At 37.9% G+C, this 18,869-nt stretch overlaps 1 protein-coding gene across 2 annotated transcripts in view; it reads right to left on the reverse strand.

Annotated features, from left to right (window-relative positions):
• Window positions 1-18,869, reverse strand: part of ARHGAP42 (Rho GTPase activating protein 42) — a 284,843-nt gene that overhangs the window by 125,908 nt on the left and 140,066 nt on the right. For both annotated transcript variants that reach the window (XM_060018066.1, XM_060018067.1), the window contains one exon: window positions 3,915-3,986. In XM_060018066.1, coding sequence (XP_059874049.1) covers window positions 3,915-3,986 — 72 coding nt within the window. The remainder of the gene's footprint in view (window positions 1-3,914; window positions 3,987-18,869) is intronic.

An 18,869-nucleotide genomic window follows, 5' to 3' on the forward strand; every position in this document is an offset into this window, starting at 1 on the left:
AATCTTTAGCTATTCACAAAGCAGGACCCATCTCTTCCGTCCTTCAGTTCAACAACCCCATCATTAATCTTTTCTAATGCCTCTCACAGATGCAGTGTTTTTTTCCCACAACTGTAACTCGCTCAGGGCCTTGCTTTCCACAGCAAGGTATCAGGTGTCTCAAAGCTCAAGTGTGTCTCAAAAACACACTTTAACAAAGGAAATGTTTGCCATCCATGGACTTTATCCACTTCGGTTAAATAGAATCATCTGCATGTGAGGAGAGGGCCACTCTGACTCAGTTGTTTTCCACTAGGTCCAAGCTGAGGAGGTCCTGACTGCAGTGGACCTTAAATGACACTCTTGCCTTCTAGCTGACTCATCAGCCTGAACACACTTGTGGGAAACCTCCACTGTCAAGACTGTGAAAAGTGTAAGAGTGTCATTTGTAGAATTAACTTTATTTACCAAGTAAGAAAATACCTAAGCAAAACAGGAAGTAAAGCGATAGAAAAAAAATCAACATTTTCAAGATTTTTATTCCTACCAAGATGTTTCTGCAATAACAGAAAAAAAGAAAATTGACCTATACAAATATTGCAGAAGAGAATGCCTACTTTCCATTCACTTTACTAAACAAGGATCACTTAGCAGCTGAGAAACAATATAGTACTAAGAGCCATCAGGCAAATAAAATACACAGAATCACCACCACCAAGAGGCCCAGTACAACCATATTTATGCTCAAGATTTCATCTGAATTAATTCAACTACAAGTTCAACCTCCCAACGAGTAGGAAAGGTCATAGAACACTGTTGTGTGTCCAGCTGACCTGTCCAGCAATTGAGATACTTAAAAAACAAAATAAAATGGGTGTAATTGCTCATGCTACTGCAACTGTAGCTAACCTAAACCTGCAAATAAGAATCTATACACATATGAAATTTACTATTTTAAATGGGCCAAAAAGTTGGAATATTCTGTGCTAGAGAAAGAATTCTTCACAAAGGTTTTTAACTTCATAAAAATATCACTGATGGGGCTTCCCTGGTGGCGCAGTGTTTGAGAGTCCGCCTGCCGATGCAGGGGACGTGGGTTTGTGACCCGGTCTGGGAGGATCCCACATGCCACGGAGCGGCTGGGCCCGTGAGCCATGGCCGCTGAGCCTGCGCGTCCCTCCGCAATGGGAGAGGCCGCAACAGTGAGAGGCCCGCGTACCGCAAAAAAAAAAAAAAAAAAAAAAAAAAAAAATCCTCAAAAAAAATATCACTGATGAAGCGAAATATGGTGGTAAATCGAGGCTTTGAAGGAAAATGGCTTGATTTCAGATCCATAGGCTGATTTCCCAGCTCTATGAAATGGTGCATGCAGGTGACCTCATCATTTTCCTCACTGTAAAGCAGATGTAACACCTGTACTCACCACTAAGGTTGCTTGTGAGGACTTAATCAGGTCACAAATGTAATAGCTCAGTGAAATCTATCCTACAGTATAGATCTCAAGAAAGATCAGTTATTATTATTCTTGAAAAGACTTCTTGCTCTGAGACACCACATTCTTGTATTTTCTTCCTTCTTCTGCTTCTTCCTTCTCAGCCTCCTTATCTGTCTTTCTTTTTTTCCAAACATCAAATGTTGAGAGTTCTCAGATTATATAGAATTTAGGTCCTCTTCTCAATCTACTCTTTCCCAGGGGGATCTACTCTATCTCCATGATTTTAATTATCACCTAGAGGACAATTCCCAAACATATTTCTAATTCAGATCTGAACATACACCTGCTAACTCACCATGTCCATTTGGATGACTCAGAGAAACCTCAAATTCATTCATGGCAAACCATCTTTGCCATCCTAACATAAATGTTCCCTATCTCAGTATGTGGCTCCAAAAAACACCCAATTTTACAACACAGAACCCTGGGAGTCATCACTGAAATGTGCTGTTGCTCACTTCCCAGTATGTAACCCATTTCCTACCCTTTCCATTTTACCTCTGAAATACATCCCGTTGTCTCCACAGCCAGTGTTCCCTTCTGAATCCAAGATAACTGTCCTTTAACTCCCAAGCATGGTTTCCCTCAAGCAGTCCTGCTTCCTCCAATCCATGCATGGCATGCAACTAGAGTGATATTTTAAAATATCAAAATATTTCATAATATTTTGATCAAATATAATCACTCTACCTACAACTTTTCTTTATCGTGAGTAAGAGTAAAATAGAATAACGAGTAAATACAAAGGCATGCACACGTCCTCCATCCTCACGGTCCTCTTCTGGAGTGTAAAGAAGGTTCCTCCCTTGCTGCCTCTGTATCCCCATTTCTAGCTATTTCTTTCTCATCATTTAGTTCTCTGCTTAACCAATACTTCCACCAGAAGGCATTGCTTGGTTCTCTGGACAAGGTCAGTTCCATTAATTATACTCTCACAAAGCACCCTGCACTTCTGTATCACAATCCTCAGTGCATTTGTAAATACACAAAAGATAATAAATGACACAAGTGTGGGGATCTTGTCTGTCTTGTTTACAATTGTATCCCTTAATCTTATCAAACACCATACTTTGACACAAGTGGGCCAACCAAGATATTGATAAATGTTTGCTGAATTAACACAGAAATGGTTCTGGTTTAGTTCTTGACTTGATAATGGCTCATAATTGGTGGAGAAATGCACATAAAACTCTGATTCAAGGCAGACTGTGATAGCTTTTTACAGGAAATAAGCATAAGGACTACTTGATTCTGTAAGAAAAAAAAAATCAGTCCTGGAAGGGGAACAGATATATGAGGAAAGACCCACATAAAGGAAGGCTTCTTTCTGGTGCTGGAATATAAGGGACCATGGAGAGCTAGCAAGACTTCAACAAGTTAAGGGTAAGAAATATTCCAAGGAGGGGAAAAGTTTGGGCAAAGACATTAGTAGAGCCAGGATATATATACAGGAACTAGTGAACAGACAGTTGTACCAGATGAGGGAGGTACACTGAAACGTAGAAAGTGGCCACACTGTGAAAAAATTTCATTATTGAGATTAAACTGTCTCTCTCAGAGACAACCACTGAAGGTTTCATCATTGAAGAACAACTGTTAAACATGGCAAAAATTTGTTAACAGATTAGGGTGGGGACATAGAGACCAACCAGTAGGCTATTTCAATATTTCAGACAGAAGGGAGGAGAATAGAGGAGAAATATTCCTGCAGGAGAATGAAAGCACTGCTCAAAGAGGGAAGAGGTATGTCATTGACTAATTAGAAAATCAAATCAGAGAAAGGACAGGGGAAGTATGACAGATGACGGGTTCTATCTTGGAAACCCAAATTTTATGTCCTTACATGATGTTGAGAAGGTAGTTAAACATGGATCTAAGAAAGAGGATGCAAGTAAATTTCAGAAATTATTAGGCTCAGGGAAATTTTAATTGATCCATAACCAATTAAACATTAATGCAAAGGCCTAAAATAGATGTCTAAAGTTTTCCACAAACACTTTATATTATATTCTTAATATTTATATTCCTAATATTTTTATTAAGAATAAAAAATACAAAAAATAATAAAAGGTCTTTTATAATTACTACCTTAATTTTCAGTGTACATACCTCGTGCCTAATTTTATTTTATATAGATGTTAGGAAAACTCCTCATATTTTTACCATAATTTCACCGTCTTTAAAACAGTTAATTTCCTACCATTGTTGGGATGGGAGGAACCCACTTATGCTGACTTTTTCTCTATTCAGTAGAAGAATAATATCTTTTCTGTGTTTAAAAGAATTCCAGTCTTTGTAATAGGCTCTGTGCAAAATTTTAAATGACGTACGGAAGTTTTAAAAGGTCATTCTACTTTCAAAAATGTTAACGTCTGAAATTACGTCTGTCATCTTTAATTATCAGGAGAATATCCAAAGAATAATAAAATGCAACACTTACTTTTGCTGCACCTATTTGTTCTTTGCGAAATTTCTCAAGTGGCGCAATTAATACATCATTAGCGTTTTGAATCTGAAATCAAAAATGCAAATACATTAAATCCTGTATAATTCATGCAAACAATATTGAAATAAAGATGGCTCCTTTATTCCACTTATTTAAATAAACAGCTTTTCTTCTCCTTTGCTTCTATAAATGAAATAAAAATACCTCACGTTATAGTCTTTTTCTAGTTTATAATTAAGTTGTTTTCACAAATTATTTCACTTCATCCTAATAATGTGAAAGCACGTACTCATGATGAGATCTTAAACATTTAAATTTCATATTCTAAAATTTAACTAAAATAGCACACCAGATACTAAATTTTAAAATACCTTTAATTACACTGGTTTAATGTAGTCAGTTCAAGCATCATTTTAAAACTGAGCCATAGGGCTTCCCCGGTGGCGCAGTGGTTGAGAGTCCGCCTGCCGATGCAGGGGACATGGATTCGTGCCCCAGTCCGGGAAGATTCCACATGCCGCGGAGCATCTGGGCCTGTGAGCCATGACCACTGAGCCTGCGCGTCCGGAGCCTGTGCTCCACAACGGGAGAGGCCACAACAGTGAGAGGCCCGCGTACAGCAAAACAAACAAAAAAACAAACCAAAAAAACTGAGCCATATAAAAGCTCTTCCATCTTGCCACTAGAATGTTATAATTCTACAGCTGCAAAATAAAATAAGGCTTATTTTTTCCCTGTTTAATTATATTCCTTACACTTGGGATTTGCCTGAATGTTCTCATTTCACACGGTTTGCATGTCATTTCAATGAACAGTATTTTAGCCCAAAACTCCAAATTGGATTTTATTTAAATTGTAAAACAGATAAATCTTTAAATTGATCTGCAAAAATATGGTGAGGGGGTTCAAGGTGGGGCGGGGGTAGTGACTGGATACGAGGAAACAGACATTTCTAAGGATAGCAGTATGCTGGAAGGAAGTCTTGACTTTTAAAAAATCCCTTTAGAAAGCATTAAAATTAAACATAGGATCTTAAATGTTCTCACCCCAAAAAGAAATGGTAACAATGTGACAAGATTGAGATATTAGCTAATGCCATCGGTGGTAATCATTTTACAATACATAAATGTATCAAATCAACATGTTGTACACTTTAAACTTACACAATGTTATGTGTCAATTATATCTTAATAAAGCTGAGGGGGAAAAGGTAGGCCCAGTTAACAAAATTATCATTCATTCTACCACTGTGATAATAACATGACTTATTACATAATTAGCAAATGTTAAGATGAAAGAAAAACCTATTTTTCAAATAGGTCACTATTTAAAAATAGGTTAAAGAGTATATAGGAGTTCCTTATATTCTTCTTATAATTTTTCTGTAAGTTTAAAACTTTATCAAAATTTTAAAATTTCAATAAAAGGGTTTTACTTTCACTTATTTTCACTAAACTGGTTATTCTCTAGTCAAATTATGGAATTTATTTCTTAAATTCCATAATCTAAACACACAAAGATAGTATACACAAAAATAAAAACTAAAGTAGTAATGTCTTCCATGATTCCGTCATTCTCCAATTTGCAGAAAAACGAGATGGCCTCTTGAAAAGAGGACCTAAAATCCTCCATTGTGAAAACATACAAAGTAGATCAATAGTCAAAATCCTTCCCAAGACACTGAGGGCAACTGTAGATACCTCTGACATCCATTACCTACTTCCCATTTGTGAGCTCAAGACAGGCATCCCTCCAGATACACTGTGCAGGCATTGCATCTTACTACAGAGAGATGATTGGAAACAGTAGCAAAGTAGCTCACTTTAAATTCTCACTCTCTAAATCTTCTCTGCCCTCATGAAACTCCAAATACATTTAAACACACACATATATATATTTCTCCAGATTTTACAGAGGTAATAAATAGCTGATTCTGTCTTTAAAGTTTGCATAAGGGGAAAGACAATGTCATGGACACTTTAGTGTACTCTGGAAAAATAGCAACAATAAAGGCTAACAGTCACTGAATGTTTACTTTATGCTGGAAACCAGCATGATCTAATGTATTTAAAGTTAATGAACTTAAACAAGGAGGTATGTCTCAAGTGGTGAAAACTCCAACAATGAGGGTGAATAACAAGATATGCAGCACAGCACTTAAGTATTTAAAATCAAGAATGCCTGAGTTTAAACCCAGTTCTATTGCTTATGAGCTGCTGTTTAACCATTCTGAGCATCAACTGCGTCACCTATCCAACAGCTTGGTTCTAAGAATGAAGATAATAAATGTAAAACACTTAGCTCAGTGCCTTACATCTAGTTAAGTATTAAAAGTTTATGGCTTTTAATATGTCCAAATAAACACAGATAATGTATCTCATTCTGCAATTATATACCTGATACACTTCTTTATCTTAATCTTCTGTGCTACCCTTTTGGTTGAAGTGCATCTATGTGCACAAAATGAGAAGGTATTTTCCCATGAAAGTCACAAAAGGCAGATGGCCTAGACTCGCCTACATTCAATCACTAAGTATTTATATACGTGCCAAGCACATTGCTGAGCTGTGTGGGGAAGGGAAAAAAATTAAGAAATGGGCTAAACCTTCCAGAAAGTTGATGTCTACTTGTGAAGAGGGAAAAAATTATTCATCCAACAAGTATTTAATGCTCATAAAGCCCTGCTAAAATTTTCAGAAAAACTGAGACAAAACTGATTACATTGAGAATAGTTACATGATAAACTATGCAGAACTCCTCATAAATATGTCAGAATTTTGACAACAGGAAAGATCCATGAGAACTAAATAAGTCAAGGTAGTATTTGCATAGTGGATGTGAATTAGAAGCGGATATGAATTGGATACACCAAAGAGAAAAAATATCCTAGGAACAGGAAACACCATGAAAAAGGCAAGGGTGGGTAAAACTAAGCATGGAATGTGAGAAGGGGGAATGCAGTGCAGGAAAAGAAACTATTTATTACACGCTCATTAAGAGTCCATCCCAATTGTGAGTGCACTGACCAAGTTACAGGCCTTCAGTTAACTTTTTAAAAATGGGAATGGCACAATGAATATAAAGTACGTTGAACAGTTTTGGCACATAGCAGGTTCCATATGTTATTAACTAATAACATTATCTAACTGGGGAAAAGCATGTACATTATTAGTAGGAAACTTAACTGGAGTAAGTATGGAAAGGATACCCATAATCTAGGCAAAGTAACCTGAACATGAAATCACTGCTGGTTTCTAAAAAGAAGATTAATGTAAAAACTTTTTCTAGGAAGTAATATGTGGGATACTTTGAGAATAAAGATATAAAGACAAGATATGCAAGCTGAATGGCTGGGAGAAGAACACAAGTTTGAAGTGATAACTAGATCAGGTGGCTGCGGTGTTGACAGATGGGTAGCAGGGAACTGCAGAGGCAGGTGTTTAAAAAAAAAAAAATTAAAAGGATCCAGAAGGAGAGGAATCAAAGGTGACACTAAGTTTTCTGCCTCAGGCACTGGAACTTTGGCACCACATTAAGAACTAGGATAAATGAGGAAGGGAGTATGTTTGGTAGAGAAAGAATAAAGACAATGGATTTCACTTTGGACCTATTACGTCTGATGCCATGGGAAGACTCAAAAGAAATATTGCAGCAGAGTATTCCACCTCAAAATAGCAGAACTAATCAATATGAATAAAATGGTTTTTTATTGGGTAGGGAAAAATTAGAAAAGAGAGTGGATGCGGGGACTTCCCTGGTGGTGCAGTTGTTAAGATCCACCTGCCAATGCAGGGGACGTGGGTTCAAGCCCTGGTCCGGGAAGATCCCACATGCTGCAGAGCAACTAAGCCCATGCGCCACAACTACTGAGCCTGTGCTCTAGAGCCTGTGAGTCACAACTACTGAGCCCGCATGCTGCAACTACTGAAGCCCACACGCCTAGAGCCTGTGCTCCACAACAAGAGAAGCCATCGCAATAAGCCCATGCACCAAAATGAAGAGTAGCCCCCACTCACCGCAACTAGAGAAAACCCATGCACAGCAATGAAGACCCAACACAACCCAAAAAAAAAAAAAAAAGAGAGAGAGAGAGAATGCACACAGATCTGTATACTAAGACACTGGCATTCACATTCATATCCAATAGTTTAAATCTCTGCCACAACTCTTATGTCGCTGTTATGTAAGTATGACCTGGGAATAAAACAAAACTTGAGGATATAAACTTGAACCAAATGTGATCGTTAACAACCACGCAATGGGGCAAGTATTACTTCCTATCTCTACTTCTTCCATATTTCTTCATTTTCTTCTCTTGTTTTTGGACTTGCTCAATTTTTTTCTCTTTCTTCTCCCTACTCTTATTCTATTAATGTGAAATTGAAGGAATAAAACATAAATTCCAGAGGTACTAAACAGAAAAAAATGAAGGGGGAGAAAAACATCCAATGGAGTGATAGAGATAACAAGAGAGATGATTTGTTGAGTGTTTAATGTGTGCCAAGTACTATGCTAAGCCCTTCACAATATTGAGATTAAAGTTGATTTTATGTGAGTAATGAAGTTCAAAACCTAAAAATCATCTGGAATATATTAAGAATATGAGTGTTAAAGTTAGACCCAGATCCATTTTGAATCTCGGCACCTAAACTGCTAAGACTTGATGTCTTCATCCCTATACCTTTTAAGGTTTTTATAAAAATCAAAGGGAAATATATATGTATTTTTAAAATAACAAGCACAGATTTGGCATATGGCAGGCTTTCGATAAATGTTTGTTTCTTCACAGAATTCACAATGTCAACTACGTGTTCAGAACCTTCCTAAGCAGTCTGAGAATGTCCCAAGATGATTTAAAATGTAGTTACTCAAAAGGTAGAAATTGAAATCCAAATTAATTTAACAGAACAGAGACCCATTCAGAGTATCCATCTACAGTGGTAGATAACACAGGAACCTAAATTTTTCCATAAACCATAATAACATATGTGTGGTTTTACATCTGAAATATGATGCTTCTTTTGTATGCAGTCGATGGGCTGCTGTTCACATCATGTGAATCTAAATCCAAGAGATCAAAATGGAAATGCCAACACTCAAAGGGTACAAAGTGGATTTACAACCCGATCTGGCTGCTTCTGACCCTCATCTTTGTACACCCCCCAGGGAACACATGACTTTCATCCTTACACACTGGTCAATCACCAGGATGAAATTCTTCAAATCTGAAGTAATCCAAGTGTGAAGTAAAGAAGGTATCTAAATTTTTGTTAGTTACTGTTACTACTGCATAATAAAGGAAAATAACATACAAAATGCTAGAAAACCATAACTAAAAATGTGAATCTGGGGTACAACTCTGGTGAGTTAACTTTCACAAGGTTTAAAAAAGAATCCAGAGAAATGCAGTTCTGGCTCACATGGAACTCTTTCTCCACAGATTTACGCAAGAGGCTTGATAAAACTCCTTCCAGAAGGTAATTGTGGGGGGTGAGAGGGGTGGGAATCAAGTCACAGAGTTCAGGAGATTCAGGCTCCCATAATATCTGTGGAACGTGTTACTTTGCATGACCTCACTAAGAGGCTTTAGGAAAAATACAAAAGCAATTTTAATGCTCTCACTAGATACTGCTAATATAAATTCTTGAAAAAGGTCATATTTCAGTAATTAAGGCACAATTAACCATTATCTATTTTATAATTCTTTTTTTTAATAACTCCTTTAGGTTATTGGAGCACTTTTTTTTTTTAATTTAAATTCATTTATTTATTTTTGGCTGTGTTGGGTCTTCGTTTCTGTGCGAGGGCTTTCTCCAGTTGCGGCGAGCGGGGGCCACTCTTCATCGCGGTGCGCGGGCCTCTCACTGTCGTGGCCCCCTAGTTGCGGAGCACAGGCTCCAGACGCGCACGCTCAGTAGCTGTAGCTCACGGGCCTAGTTGCTCCGTGGCATGTGGGATCCTCCCAGACCAGGGCTCGAACCCATGTCCCCTCCATTGGCAGGCAGATTCTCAACCACTGCGCCACCAGGGAAGCCCCTATTTTATAATTCTTAATCATTACCTAAACCTTGGGTTTAGACAACTTATTTTTATAGATATTGGTCCATTTTTAAATTCAAAAATAATCACCAGCTATTTCACTTATTTTTCGCAGCAGAGAAGCAAATCTGATATTGGGTAAAACTTTACAATACTGCATTTACTGGGTAGACACACTTTAACTGTGGCTGTGTTACATTAAACCTGGCAGTTAAGCTTGCTGTTGCTTTTCTTTTGCTATTTCAAGCGGTTCTAATAAACAGCCACAAGGGAGTGCTCATAAATCGCTCAAAAGTAATGGCTAGAAATGTTTTTATGTGGTTAGAAGAATGATTATCCAAACATGTTTGGGTTTTTTTTTTCTCCAAGTACACATGAATTATTATTTTCTATAGACCGTGAATTTTCAAGTGCTGTCCTATAGGAATTTTCAATGCTTGCTTTTCACTGCTGAGAACCTTACCATAACTTGTTTGTCCAAGGAAGTGAGTAGTGATAGAATAAAACAAATCTGAAAAGTAATTCTTCTTACACTTTTACTTTCTCTCCCCCCTCCACGTTTTGGTTAAGCTTGAGTGTTGTTGGTACCAGTCACAGATCATCACAAATCAATGATTATAGTGTCTCACCAGGATGTAAGATTACAATTTCGTACCTCAAACTATCAAAGCTCTGAAAGGCTCCAGGTTTTGAAGAGAAGATTTAATGATTTTCTGCAGTGCTATCAAAAGCAACTGTTTGAGAAGGCTACAACAGAACAAGTTATTTACAGAAATAAAACATGGATGATGTAGCTCACTGCAAAAACAATTTCCTGTTGAGATGCCTATTATAGCCAATCCACGTAGAGGGGAAAGATCACAAAGGTGTGTAATAATGAGTAGAGTGAACACAATCAATGTGGAAGACACCTATAAATAGTCTCTGAGGTAAGACTGGATCATTTTCCCGTTGGTATTTGCAACTGGAAAATCAGATCAGAATCCTAATTTGTGATTACAGGCAAGTATCTCTCCTCTGCCTGTTCCAACCCCCATCCTATTGCCCCCTCCTTTTAGATGAAGTTCTGGCAAGTGGTCTAGGGACAGCCCGAGGCTCACACTGAGACCGGTCAAGTTAACTCTCCACTACCTCACAAGAGTCAGTCCTCTAAGTCAGCAAACTCACAGCTCTTCTAAACTAGAACTCAAAACCCAAATCTCACAGGAAGTGTGAAGGATAGACATATGAACAAGACTTTCACATAATAAGTACTATGACGTTAAAACTAAATGCATTTTACTTTATATCCTTTAATGTGAGCAGCAAAGTACTCTGAAAAACCATGTCTTCATCTTTAAAACAAAATGTAAGATTATCTAGGTACCACAGTAATCCATTTAATTCCTCCTTGAACGTCACTTATTACTTCAATATTGGATGTTTTGATTCTATTAAGTCGGTGTTCCATTATGAATCCTCCTTCAATGGACCTCATCTATTTAGATCCAACTCACTTATATTTAATATTAGTTTCATCTTTACTTTTACCAGTAATAATACTTTTCTTATAGGAATATACTTAGGAAAAGAAATTTAAGTTTTTGGAGAATGGCGCTATATGAATCCCATCTTTTATTTCAGAAAATAAGTAGAAGTACACTCTCCAGGAGAGTGCATGGATTTGTATTTAATTCTTGAATATTCCCATGAAAACTGTGCAATCTCAGTCAATTTACTCAGACTCTCCGTGTCTGTTTCCCTTTCTACAGAATAAAGATGATAACATGCCTTTATCTCATAGCCTGTTTACAAAGATTTTTACATTTTATGTATAATGATCGTAAGAGCTTATTAATACAAAGTTGTACTTGCTTCCTGCTAAATTCATTCTTTTTGAGTAGGTCGATTGTAATGAAATATCACTTTTTAAAATGACTTAGGATGTTGCTACTGGAGTTTTATATAAAAGAGTGAAATCGCACCAGCACATACTGGATGTCAAGGCTTCTTAAATGGAACACACTGGTTCCTAGGCCAAATAGCAAGCAGTCCTCTCTGCTTCCAGAACTTACAACTGTCCCGAATATAACTCAAAGTAAAGTTAACTCTTTTTTAATAAAACCATCTATACTTATAAGATGAGGGAGCAGAAGAGCATTCATCCAAGAAGAAACTGACCATTTTCATAGAATCTAGCTGAGAAAGGAGGGGAGAGAGGAGGGGTAAATTGCAAAATTTCATACAACCCACTGTGATCTGATAATGTCATTAACTCTAGGTTGTACCAAATGAAATTCTCTGAATACTGAGTTATTTGGGCTAGAAAGGTAAGTTATTTTTCTTAGATTTTTTTGTCACTCTTAAACTACTTTTGCTTTATCTCTTCTTACCCAGCAATCACTAATGGGAGGTTGAACTAAGAATACTTTTACAGCATTCAAGCGTTGTGGAAAACATTTGTAAACAGCAGATCTAACCATAACATACTGCCTCCTCACAAACTTGTGTCTACTTATTGCCATCCTGATTACTACATTTATAACTATAATAACGGAGGCTTTAAAAAAAAAACAGCAAAAGAGAAGGTCAAACTATATTTCAGCTGTAAATAACAAGAGATGTGAAGAGTCAAATTAAAACAGACATCTTAAAAACCAGTTAAGGGCGTCCCTGGTGGCAGTGGTTGAGGGTCCGCCTGCCGATGCAGTGGACACGGGTACGTGCCCCGGTCCAGGAAGATCCCACATGCCGCGGAGCGGCTGGGCCCGTGAGCCATGGCCACTGAGCCTGCGTGTCCAGAGCCTGTGCTCCGCAACGGGAGAGGCCACAACAGTGAGAGGCCCGCATACCGCAAAAAAAAAAAAACAGTTAAAACAGTTACTCCAAACATCCTGCACATACCTTCATTGTAACAAATACTTTTCTTTTGATTTTGACCAAAAAGTATGCATTTAGGAAAACACTTTTATAGACTATATGGCTGCATTACCTCAAAGGTCATACAAGGAAAATGTTGAGGTTAAATCTACCTTTGAGAACACAGGCTCCAAATAATATAAGAAATGCTGCAACCTCAGCTGTTTCAACGTGTTATATAACTGCTCCTCCTTCTGACTAGGTAAAAACATCATGCAAAGAAACTGGTGAAGTTACTTCTGCCAGTCCTCTACCTTTGGACATTCTCAGGAAACCTCAGGATCTCCTGAACTTGCACACCTCTGGTGGCATTGCTATTAGATTCCAGTGATGCCCTATGGTTGTTAACCCTATAGGAGATGGCCAAAGATTTTCCTGTAACACAGCTGTCCCATGTATATCAGTGTCCTTGTGCTGATGGGAATATAGCTCCTCCCCTCTCCCCCACTTTAAAAATCAGAAACCCTGTATATCCTGAGCTGAGACAACTATAGCCACAGTGAAGATTTTTTTCTTCCAGGTTTATCCCCGAGCTTAGAGGGGTCAAAGTGGCTTTATGTGTGAGGGCAGGAGGAGGGAGCTTCAACAAATTGATGATTTATGTAATCAGTGTTTATCACCTCCTCCTCTTTTAATACTGCTTCTTCTTGCTAATTTTCCTCTACCCTTCTCAGGATTCACTACTAAAAATATCCTTGGAGAGAGAAATTAGAATCATGCATCTTTTGAAAATTCTTCATTTGTGAATTTAAGCAAACTTCTAAGAGTCTTTGCAAGTTTATAAAAGAAATGAAAATTCATTAAATAAATTCACAGTCACAGTTAATTTACAGCAATTACGTTTTAGTAGCTAGATGTTAATGTATTTTAATCATAATTGCTCAATATTTACGTAATAGCAGATTGCTAAAACCTTAAGGAAGATTTAAGATATCCCACTGTATATGCAATTTCTTAAATTTCTTATTGCAGCTTTGCAATAACAGGAGGGCTGGAAGACAAAGGAGGAGGGGGGTGAGGAGAGAAGGGAGGAAGGAGTTTTACACAGGATAAAGATGCATACAAACAAAGCCGAGACTGACCTAAACAAAACAAGGAGTGATTGAGAAAGATTAGGACTTTGGGCTGCGGGCCAGTGCTGTGCTGGAGCGAGCGCACGGGGCAGGCTCACAGTGGCTCCCAGGATCCATTACGTGGCATCTCTTCCCAACCTGCATTCAGCAACTTGGGCCGAAATCATCTGAGGTGAAGATTTCTACACCATGGAAATCAGCAAGCATTACAAATCAGGGTTTTTTATACACATGTACACACACCCCTACCTGAGTGCTGGCAGTTAACTTTTTCCCAGCACATCACAGCTTAGAGCTAAACATGTAGTTTGAAGGCACCAATACTGAACCATAAACAATGGCAAAGAGTGCTAACTATACAAGATTCCTTTTATCTAGTTATTAAAGCATCTCTTTAAAACATGTATATGTGGACTTACAAGATTTCCAATTTAGTATGTCTTTCTCAATACCTAAAAGACTGAACTCATTTGTACTTCTTTACACTTAAACTTACTTTTACACAAAGCAAGGCTTTTGCATTTCCTGGCTTCCACAGCGACACCTTGAACAAACTTCTACTATAGCAATGATGACAAACAGTTTACACCTCCCAAGTTTCTCTGAGTGACAGCAGGTTTCTGTAGTGCTGGCTTGAGAAGATTCTGAAGCTGAACCTGGGCACTGAAGGATGATCAAAAAATGCTGGCTATAAACATCTCCTGCTAACAAGAGTGGCAGTAGTCATGCTGCAGGTTATTTATATATCTATCTTTCCAGCCCTGTAAAGGTAGAGATAATGTCTTATTGATTTTTTAATAGTCATTGCCCAGCAAAGTGCTTTGACATAGTGGAAACTCAACATACTACTGCTAAATTGATGAATAAACTTATTTCTGGTAACGTAATTGGTACCTGCAATGAGCTGCTGTAACAAATACTGTTCCTCATAATATTACTAAGGATGACAACCTACCTATAGGAAACTAAATGTTTTTGAAAATAAGAGAAGTATTTCTATAAAATGTATTCTGATATATGCTGTGTAATATAGGTAGTAATCTATAACTATATGGGTAGCAATCTGAAGCTAAGCTCATCACTATTATCTTTAGAAAAAAATTCAGTCACGGGGCTTCCCTGGTGGAGCAGTGGTTGAGAGTCTGCCTGCCGATGCAGGGGACACGGGTTCGTGCCCCGGTCCGGGAAGATCCCACATGCCACGAAGTGTATAGGCCTGTGAGCCATGGCCACTAGGCCTGCACGTCCGGAGCCTGTGCTCCGCAACGGGAGAGGCCACAACAGTGTGAGGCCCACGTAATGCAAAAACAAAAAAAAAAAAACAAAACAAAAAAATTCAGTCACGGAAAAACAAATAACTATTAACTTAGAATGACTTCTTATATTCACACAAGGTTCTTTACTTATAAATTAGTTTTGCAAAGAAAAAAAAATGCAACACTGTACTTCAAATCGAAACACCACAGAGGGCAGATTAGTATCATACAAACTGCCATAGTGGGCTAAAATGGAAAGCGCAGTAACTCCTCAAAAATAAGAGATGCAAATCACCTTCCAAATTCTTCCTACTCCTCCTTCCTTAAGGCTGGTTACACTGTTGTGATGAACTGAAAACTTGAGAAAGAAAACCATATGGCTCTGTTAGGTTTTAGCTGGAAACCAGGACAGGGGTTTGAGCGGGGCAGTATGTTACAGAACACAGGCTGAAAGCATAGAGGAGAAAAGCAAACCGGTCACTCCCATCAGGTAAATGCGGAAATGGATTCTAGAGCACACACATAACAGTAATTCGTGAACACTTACCATGGGCCAAGGGAGTTCTCCTTCAGTCCTCCCAACAGCTCCATAAAAAAGTAAATACTATTATTATTATTCCCATTTCATAGTGAAGGAAACTGAGACCCAAAGAGGATAAGTAACTCGCCCAAGGTCACAAATGGCTGGTAGGTGGCAAGGCCACACCATGAACCCAAGCAGTCTGACTCTAGAGTTGGTATTTCTAACGACTCTACTATATATACCACATTATACATTCTCAGACAATAAGAATATACTGCAGGACCAAAATTAAGTCTTGCCCCCAAATAAAGTTACATGAAATATGAGTAAGGCTGTCATTAAAGAAAGGAAAAAACAAACAAAAAAGAGCTATAGTGTTAGAGCAATGAGATGATTATTTTCCTATTTTCTAATTTCTAAACTCTGAAATGTATATTATTTTCACTATTACAAATCTTTTTTGGAAAACGATAAACACATTTTATTGCATCCCCAAACAGTTTCAGTATTGTGCTGATGTCATATTTATGTGTGTGATAAAAGGTCAAGCTAAGTTCAATAATAATGATTTTCCTGGCTCATGAAATGCTAAGTTGTAATAATGTAACACTGAGGTAAGCATCAGCATAGACGGAGGGAAGATTAGGAAGAGATTTCTGCAATTATTAACTTAAAATAGGAGCATTTCCCCCACAGAATTCTATCCAACTAAAGTTTGGGAAATGAGAAAAAAGGGGTATTCTTTCAGAAACATAACCATAATAGGACTGCCTTTTCCTAGCTCACTTTCCCTGGTACAACACTTACTTGGGATGTTTATGTCACATACTATCTTGATATAAATAAACACAGGAAATACTGTAATTGGGACTTGAAGAGTTAAGAAAAAACAGCACCAGAAACTAACACACACACAGTATATCTTTCCTATAAACTACCCCTGTAGCAACTGCTTGAATGTGACTATTTTAAGGATCTCTGGGGGCTGGGGGAAGAGAAAATAATCTTCTGAAATAAATAATTCCTTAATTGAAAAAAACAACAAATTGAATCACAGTGCTGTTAAAAATAAAACCAGAAAAAATTGATTAAAAGAGAAAACTTCAGAGCTTTAATACAGAATTACAGAAGTCCATGAGTACCCAAAAGTTATCTAAGTCCTACAATTTAGCAAACAAGAGATATGATTTATTTTGCAAACATTTTCTTTTAAACTTTCCCAGGCATTTGAGCACAGGCTCTTAGTCATAGCTAAGAATTACTTCCCAAATAAGTTCCATATGTTATAACTCTCCTTCCTGGTCTTTTCCAAAGCCAGATCTGGTCATAAACTATGAGCTAGTTTACCACACTGTACAGCTGTCAAAAACTTTTCTTACCCAATGAAGTAAAGAACCTCATTCAGCCCTTTCTGTGAGGTCTTATATCATGTGAAATACGAGGGCTATGTCAATACTAGAGAAATTCCCTTTACAACACACGGCAAATATAAAAAAAAAAATACACTTTTCCTTATCTGTGAAAAGTATGTCCCAATAGAATACACCGTCATTTAATAAATCATTAACATCTGACCTCTCTGGGGCTTACCCTCAGGCTATGGCTTGAATTACATTCGGTTCATAGAACTGGGTAAAAGGATGTTTAAGATTCTTTTCCAGAAAATAAAGCTTGAAACTACTTTCCTTCCTGACAGCAGCAGACAGCCTGAGACCTTCAGACTCTAGAGCATTTAAGATGACACGCAGAACCTGATACAATGCAAAGCAGTAATGAGACACCTGAAAAAGGTATGGGAAAAAATCTCTTGCTTCTCTCTTTTTCTGCTTCCTTTTAAAAAATTAAGAGATACTATACTTAGTGGAGAACAAAAGTTTGCACCTCAGATGCCCAGTTTACACAAACAAGAAGACTGATGCTGCTGGTAAAACCCTACTTCTTATCTCAACATTACCCAGATTCCCAAACAGAAGCCCGATAGGACAATCCCCGTCACTTTGACTGCTGACAATAACATACTGTTTGTAAATTTCTGCTTCTAGTAATTACTAACATATTCTAGTATACGACCAGAGTTAAGGCATATTTTAATTAATCTAAAAATTAATGAATCTGAAAATGTTGGATGAGAAAATGCACTGTCAAATAATTCAGGAATTCTAATAAAGCTGGACTGTATATTACAACTATCAAAAGAAAAATAGCTTTGCATATACCAACGTAAAGACACCAAGCTAATGAAATCAGTACCCGAAAACTTCCACCCCATCCCTACTAAGCATATCGTCATGAGATCATCTAGGTGTATCTTTAGGTCATCTTCAATGGCCTTTTGACCTCATCAGCTTTCAAGAATTCCCTTGCAGAGTAAAAGAAGCAAAGACAGACTCAACTAACTTACCTTTATCTTACATTTCAAGATAAGAGAAAACTCTACATCCTATCCATGGGTGACCTAACGTAGTTTCATGCCTCAAATATTAAAAGAAGAGATGGCTTATACATCTTGTCTCCAGCCCAGACATTTCTGCTAAGCTCCCTATCTGTAAACCAAGCGTCTGTCCCATTCCCATAGGCACCTCAAAAACACACCCCCAACACAGGGCCCAACCTTCTCTACTCTCTCGATTTGTCTCCTCTCAGTGAATGGCACCAAATTCAGCCAGCTGCCCCATCATCCTAGCCTGCAGCCTCTTCACCTTCCACATCCAATCCATGGTCTCCCCATGGCCTCAGTACACATCCCACCACCTCTTCCCAAGATTACAGCAATATCCACCTTACACATCTCTCAGCACCCAGTATCGAAATCCACTCATTTTTAATTTTCCACACAGCTGCCAGAATAGTCTCTATAAATTAAAAAAGAGTATGTCAATCCCCAACTTTTATCATCTCTCCACAACCTTCAATATAAAAGACCTTTCTTTAGCCCACTATCCCAAGATCCTTAATGAAGGGGCCTCTCCCAAGCTCCTGATAACCTTTTCTGTGGCCACTCCCCCATGGGAAGTCTTCTCTTTCCCACACTTACAAGCCCTCGATCACACTGTGACCTTTTCGAAAGTTATCTTTCCCTAGTTCACTTGTTCCATTCACTATCTAAATGTCTCTTAGGTATACTTTAAACCTCAGCCCGAGTGTCACATCCTTGGTAAGC

Source organism: Delphinus delphis, chromosome 8 (assembly GCF_949987515.2).
Source record: "Delphinus delphis chromosome 8, mDelDel1.2, whole genome shotgun sequence".
Classification (NCBI taxonomy): domain Eukaryota; kingdom Metazoa; phylum Chordata; class Mammalia; order Artiodactyla; family Delphinidae; genus Delphinus; species Delphinus delphis.